Source organism: Ictidomys tridecemlineatus, chromosome 6 (assembly GCF_052094955.1).
Source record: "Ictidomys tridecemlineatus isolate mIctTri1 chromosome 6, mIctTri1.hap1, whole genome shotgun sequence".
Taxonomy (NCBI): Eukaryota; Metazoa; Chordata; class Mammalia; order Rodentia; family Sciuridae; genus Ictidomys; species Ictidomys tridecemlineatus.
This window is the reverse complement of record NC_135482.1, coordinates 155228020-155234763: the sequence shown is the minus strand read 5'-3', so window position 1 is coordinate 155234763 and position 6744 is coordinate 155228020. Positions and strand designations below refer to the sequence as shown.

The 6744-nt window shown below is 38.8% G+C and overlaps 1 protein-coding gene across 1 annotated transcript; it reads left to right on the top strand.

Moving 5' to 3' along the window:
* Window positions 1–664: 664 nt before the first annotated feature.
* Window positions 665–5398, top strand: Kbtbd7 (kelch repeat and BTB domain containing 7). Its single transcript, XM_005336782.5, has one exon. It carries the CDS (start codon window positions 985–987, stop codon window positions 3037–3039), a length of 2055 nt encoding a protein of 684 aa, XP_005336839.1. The 5' UTR covers window positions 665–984; the 3' UTR covers window positions 3040–5398.
* Window positions 5399–6744: the final 1346 nt, after the last annotated feature.

Here is a 6744-nt window from a genome sequence, read left to right as displayed (position 1 = left end):
AAGAACCAAAGTACTATGTTTATATGCCTGATTTCTATATTTGAGGTCATCTAAAAGTTCTTCTTTGAGACCTCAACTTCAGTCATCTAAAACTTCCTAATGGATTTACAGATCTCCATTAATATTTAAAATATTGTGAATACCTTTACAAACTTTCAAAAGCAGTACAATTAAAAATTGTAAGTTATCTTTTTAGATATTAACAGCTTTTATTATTAATATTAAGGTTCATGGTTTCAAATTAGTAGATGCCTTAAATAAATTCAAAAATAAAAGTAAAAAATGGTTTACTTTATATTCTAGGTAAGTCAAGGACTTTGTTAATTATTCTAATAAAAAATCAAAACATCCTTTGTAATTTATATCATTCTGTCTTCACACAACCAATGAGATATTGTTTTATTTTACAAAGAAGATAAAACAATTTCAAAGAGAAGTCACAAAATCAGTGAATAACAAAACGAGCCTTCAAATCTGGACTTCAAAACAGTGCTCTTAACCATCAAATTCAGAGAAATTAACGCTTTTTAGTTCTGTTAATGCCATCAATCAACGACAGGAAACTTCGCAGCATTACACAAACTACAACTCCCAAGATGCCACGCGACTTCTGTCCGTCAGCCTCCGCCTGGGAGTCTGCAGGGCCCCAGCATGCTTTGAGGCACGAAAGGCAACTTGGGAGCGGTAGTTCTCCCGAGTGCCTACCGGTATCGCCAGCGCGGCAGTGGCGGTCCTTGAGGCTCCATCCCGCGGTCGTGTAAGGGCAAGCTGAGGTGGAAAAAGGGCACAGAACGGAAACGGTGAGTCAAGCACTGTCTACGCGATAAAGGGAGGCGGCGCCGCAGCGTAGGGTTGAGTTAGTAAGCGTGGCCAGTCTATTCTGGGACGCTTCTGTCTTAGCGTCAGCGAGCGAAGGTTGAGGAGGAGCCAGAGCCGGGTGCCCGCAGCCGTTCTCGCCCTCAGCACCCCGCCGCCATCTCCACCATGCAGTCCCGGGAAGACGCTCCGCGCTCTCGTCGCCTCGCCAGCCCCCGCGGTGGAAGGCGGCCCAAGAGGATTTCCAAGCCTTCTGTTTCGGCCTTTTTCACGGGCCCTGAGGAATTAAAGGACACAGCTCATTCTGCAGCCCTGCTGGCGCAGCTGAAGTCCTTCTACGACGCGCGGCTGTTATGTGATGTGACCATCGAAGTGGTGACGCCTGGCAGCGGGCCTGGCACGGGTCGCCGCTTTTCTTGCAACCGCAACGTGCTGGCAGCTGCATGCCCCTACTTCAAGAGCATGTTCACAGGTGGCATGTATGAGAGTCAGCAAGCAAGCGTGACCATGCATGATGTGGATGCAGAGTCCTTTGAGGTGTTGGTCGACTACTGTTACACGGGTCGTGTGTCCCTGAGTGAGGCCAACGTGCAGCGCCTGTATGCTGCCTCCGACATGCTTCAGCTGGAGTATGTGCGGGAAGCCTGTGCTTCCTTTCTAGCCCGCCGTCTTGACCTCACTAACTGCACTGCCATCCTCAAGTTTGCCGATGCTTTTGACCATCACAAGCTACGATCACAGGCCCAGTCCTTTATAGCCCACAACTTCAAGCAGCTCAGCAGGATGGGTTCAGTTCGGGAGGAGACTCTAGCAGATCTGACCCTGGCCCAGCTACTGACAGTCCTGCGCCTGGATAGTCTGGACATAGAGAGTGAGCGTACTGTATGCCGTGTGGCTGTGCAGTGGCTCGAGGCTGCTCCCAAAGAGCGGGGTCCCAGTGCTGCAGAAGTCTTCAAGTGTGTCCGCTGGACACACTTCACTGAAGAAGATCAGGACTACCTGGAAGGACTGCTAACTAGGCCCATTGTGAAGAAATACTGCCCAGACATTATTGAAGGGGCCCTGCAGATATGCTGTGGTGACATGCTATACAAATCTGTAGTGCCAAAGCCAAATAGCAGCAGCAGCAGCAGCAGCAGCAGTTCTGTTGTATCTGTAGCAGATAATCCACCTCAGAGACTGGGTATGTGTGCCAAGGAGATGGTGATCTTCTTTGGACATCCCAGAGATCCCTTTCTCTGCTATGACCCATACTCGGGGGACATTTACACAATGCCATCACCTTTGACCAGCTTGGCTCACACCAAAACTATCACCTCCTCAGCTGTCTGTGTCTCTCCAGACCATGACATCTACCTAGCTGCCCAGCCCAGGAAAGACCTCTGGGTGTATAAACCAGCCCAAAATAGTTGGCAGCAACTGGCAGACCGCTTGCTGTGTCGTGAGGGCATGGATGTGGCATATCTTAATGGCTACATTTACATTTTGGGTGGGCGAGACCCTATTACAGGAGTCAAACTGAAGGAAGTGGAATGCTATAGTATTCAGAGGAACCAGTGGGCACTGGTGGCTCCTGTTCCCCACTCCTTTTATTCTTTTGAACTAATAGTGGTTCAGAACTATCTTTACGCTGTCAACAGTAAGCGCATGCTCTGCTATGATCCTAGACATAATATGTGGCTGAACTGTGCATCTCTTAAACGCAGTGACTTTCAGGAAGCATGTGTCTTCAATGATGAGATCTATTGTATTTGTGACATCCCAGTCATGAAGGTCTACAACCCAGCTAGGGGAGAATGGAGACAGATTAGTAATATTCCCTTGGACTCAGAGACCCACAACTATCAGATCGTTAATCATGATCAAAAGTTACTGCTTATCACTTCTACCACCCCACAATGGAAAAAGAACAGGGTGACTGTGTATGAATACCATACTAGGGAAGACCAATGGATTAACATAGGTACCATGTTAGGCCTTTTGCAGTTTGACTCTGGCTTTATTTGTCTCTGTGCTCGTGTTTATCCTTCTTGCCTTGAACCTGGTCAGAGTTTCATCACTGAGGAAGATGATGCACGGAGTGAGTCTAGTACTGAATGGGACTTAGATGGATTCAGTGAGCTGGACTCTGAGTCAGGAAGTTCAAGTTCTTTTTCTGATGATGAAGTCTGGGTACAGGTAGCACCTCAGCGAAATGCACCAGATCAGCAGGGTTCTTTGTAAATATTTCAAAACAAATGTTTCTACTATGTGGAATGTATCTTTAAAAGATACCCTTTTTCCTGAAAACAAAAAAAGTTGATCAGGACTGCAGATTTGGTTTAGAAAGGGTAATATTTTGAAATGCTAATGTACAAAATTTAAACAGTTTCTGAAATCAACCTAGTTAATAATTTACTGTGCTAAAAGTCTAAAATTAAAATGTGCAAAAATTAACTACATAATTGGTTAGGATGCTTGGTGGGTTTTTTCATTGTTTTGATTAGATAGTACATTTATATTTTGTTTATTCTAATTTAGTCTGAAGTTAATTTTTAAATTCTGTTTACAGTGCCACAATTTTTTTTAATTTGTGTAACAGAAAATTGGACTAGGAATTGTTTGAGGGCTTTTGAAGGTGTATATTTTCCTTCAGAATAATGAAAGTGGTAGATTTACAAAATCTTTAGAGAGTTTTTAGTATTCTAAGCTGAAAATAGTTTGTTAGAATTTAGTTTGCTTTTCTCCATTTTTGCAAAGAAAAAAAATTGGGTATATGTATTAAGGTTACTGAATAGTGATTTCATTTTGATAACGTGTAGAAAGACCTTACAAGGTCACAGAAAGTAAAAAAAAAAAAAAAAAAAAAATCAGGATTCCACTACTTAAAGGCATTTTAGCTTTTATCTTGGGGGGAGCAACAGTAATAAAATGTGTATCTACTTAATGTGACCAATTTTTCTATATCTTGAAAAAAATCCAGCAGTAGAGTTACCAATTACTTAAATACCTTTCTAAACCAACCAGCCAACAAAAACTAACAACAACAAAAGGCAACTTGCTTTATAAATTTATAGTTTTTATTATACCTGATAACATGCTTCATTGACTCAGAGGAAGAACCCTTTTTCACTGGACATATAATTGGGGAATATAAATTTTTATCCACTGTTCATGCCTTGTCTTAAAAAGTTTATTTGCTTCCCTAAAATATTTTGGTGTTTAGTTTTAGGGTTTATCTTAGAGGATTCTTCAGCAGGAAGTGATCTCTATTCTTTACTGTTTTTGTGAAGTAATATTCGGTCTGAAAATATGTATAAACTAAAAAATGTATTTTATTGAGATCAGTAGTTAACAGTGTCTATCAACTCTAAAATCAAGTGCCAGCAAAGAATTTTAAAACTTTAGCTGTGTATAAAAACTGTTTTGTGTAGCATTGAAATATTGTCAGTTTTGTAAGTCACTGTAAATGTTCTTGATTATCAGCTTGAAGGTATTTTTGTATTAAAAGTTGACAGTTAAAGAACATAAGTGAATGATGGCATTTGGGGCCAATAGTTAAAGTATGTTTCTTTGAAAATATTTCCTAAGCAGTGATATATATATATATAGTTATTTTATTATGGTATTTGTATCTGTTTGGTGTTTCTCTGTGAACTATACTCCAGTCATTCTCTTTCTGTCACCATATGTAAAGGAAAGTCCAGAAATAGAGACTAAATCACACAAAACTGACATTGTTAAATACAAGATAATATAGGTGCTTACCTTTTGAAGATAAATTAATACATATGGTTGTCACATATACCTGATAAATGGTGTACATATACATATATAGATGTTTATGGTGTGTAAAGGTTTCTGCACCCATTTAGAATTATCTTCCTGAATTTCTGTTCAATAATATGCTAATTCTTCTTAGTGTTTATTATCTAGTGACAGAATGCTAATTTTTAATACTCTAGCAGAAGACAGAGGACTCTGGTTTGGAGTGAGAAAGATATTTTTTTTTTAATGAAAACAAAAGATATTTTTTAAAAAGTCCAACAAATAATGTTTTCTTCATCATTTTGATTGGCCATTTGAAAAGTCTACTCAACATTCCTGTTTAATATTTCTAGTGAAGAAGATGCCTGCTCTAACAATATGTGTTCCTTTAAAAAGATAAACATACTTTAGTGGCCAGAGTCTAAATTTTGTCCTGTTTGCTATCAGGGATGTTATAAACACTGCTCTTAACACAGACAGCTATTTCTCGATTGGTGTTATTTTTTAGCCAACTTTTCCTTCTCTGTTAACTTCTGTTGATAGCTTTATATTCTGTAAGGTTGAAACATGACAATTTTTATTTCAACCAGATTATTCATCTGCGCAATTAAGGTATATAACTGATACATAAGACAAATTCTCCAATTTGAGAATTCTCAACCTTTGAGTTAAAGCCTAGGCTAAATATTATTAATATCTTGGTTTACAATGAAGTTTTCTTGGGGAGGATTTTGGTTTTGTAATGTATTTGTGGATTAAGGAGATGTTAACTATTATTTTTTAGATAAGTGATTTGTATGTGGTTAGTTATAAATAAAACTGGTACTAAACCCCAGGCTTCCTGTTTAATTCAGTGGTTCTGCAAAATGTATAAAACCCTTACTTGTGCAATTAGCAGTGTTGAAATCCCTTTTTGACAAGAAAGCACCCTTGTCTCACTTTACATCTCTTAGCAAATGCTCAATATAATGTCATTTCCAGGGTTACCATTTGTAAGATTTAGAATCTCTTTAATTATCTTTTTTTGTTGTTGCAGGGGATACTAAGGATTGAACTCAGGGGTACTCGACCACTGAGCCACATTCCCAGCCCTATATTGTGTTTTATTTAGAGGCAGGGTCTCACTGAGTTGCTTAGCGCCTCGCTGTTGCTGAGGCTGGCTTTGAACTCTTGATCCTCCTGCCTCAGCCTCCCTAGCCACTGGGATCACAGGTGTGCGCCACTGTGCCTGTCTTTAAATTATCTTTTATATTATGTACCTATAGTGTGACATGCTGAGAATCCCAGTTTTTTCAAATACTTTTAAATTTATATGGTAAAGGGCTATGATATAGCTCAGTTGGTAGAGTGCTTGCCTCGCATGCACAAGGCCCTGGGTTCAATCCTCAGCACCACAAAAAAAAAATATATATATATATATATATATATATATGGAGAGAGAGAGAGAGTTAAGTGGCGTTGGTGTTTTCAAAAGGATAAAGTGATTTAGCAAATGCTTGTTTAAATTTGGTTTGGGTATTGAATTTAAATTACAACAGTTACCTCCTATCCCCTCTAGTTGAATAGTTATTTTTCTGTCTTTTGGTACCTGGCTCATAATTGAGAATATGATGAAAGCATTGAGTTATTCCATAGAAAAATGCAAATGTTCATATTTTCCTAATTTCAGGGGTATAAATGACACTTTTGAAGTTCATCCACATACCCAGAATAAGAACACTTATGATAGAGTCCTAAGAACACTGCTACAAAAATGAATTGACATATTTCATAACACACCTAGCTCAAATGTTTGTCTAGGGGAACATTATGTCATTCCTAAAACATGAAGAAATAAGATACATTCACTATCTGAAAGAGATGTGAAAATTAATGACTGCCTCAGAGTAAAGGCAAAGTTGACATTCCTGAAATTCATGTTTCTTCTTGATATCATTTAATTTACTAAAGGAAAAAAATAAATGAGCTAATAATATATATAAAGGCTTTGAAGCTTAAGTGTTGTACAAATGTAAGTAATATTATTATTGTCCGAGAAAGGGTGCATACATTGGATCTCAAAGCAAAACATGGTTCAGATATTGGAAACCAACAACATCATGACTATTTATTGGAAAGTAATAAATATGAATGGCAAAACTTCTTTAATCAGCAGGAGAATGGGTGGTTGGAAAAGGGCAT

Bases quoted from the DNA above. Each gene is read 5' to 3' on its own strand.
- Kbtbd7 (XM_005336782.5), top strand. From the start codon at position 985: ATGCAGTCCCGGGAAGACGCTCCGCGCTCTCGTCGCCTCGCCAGCCCC.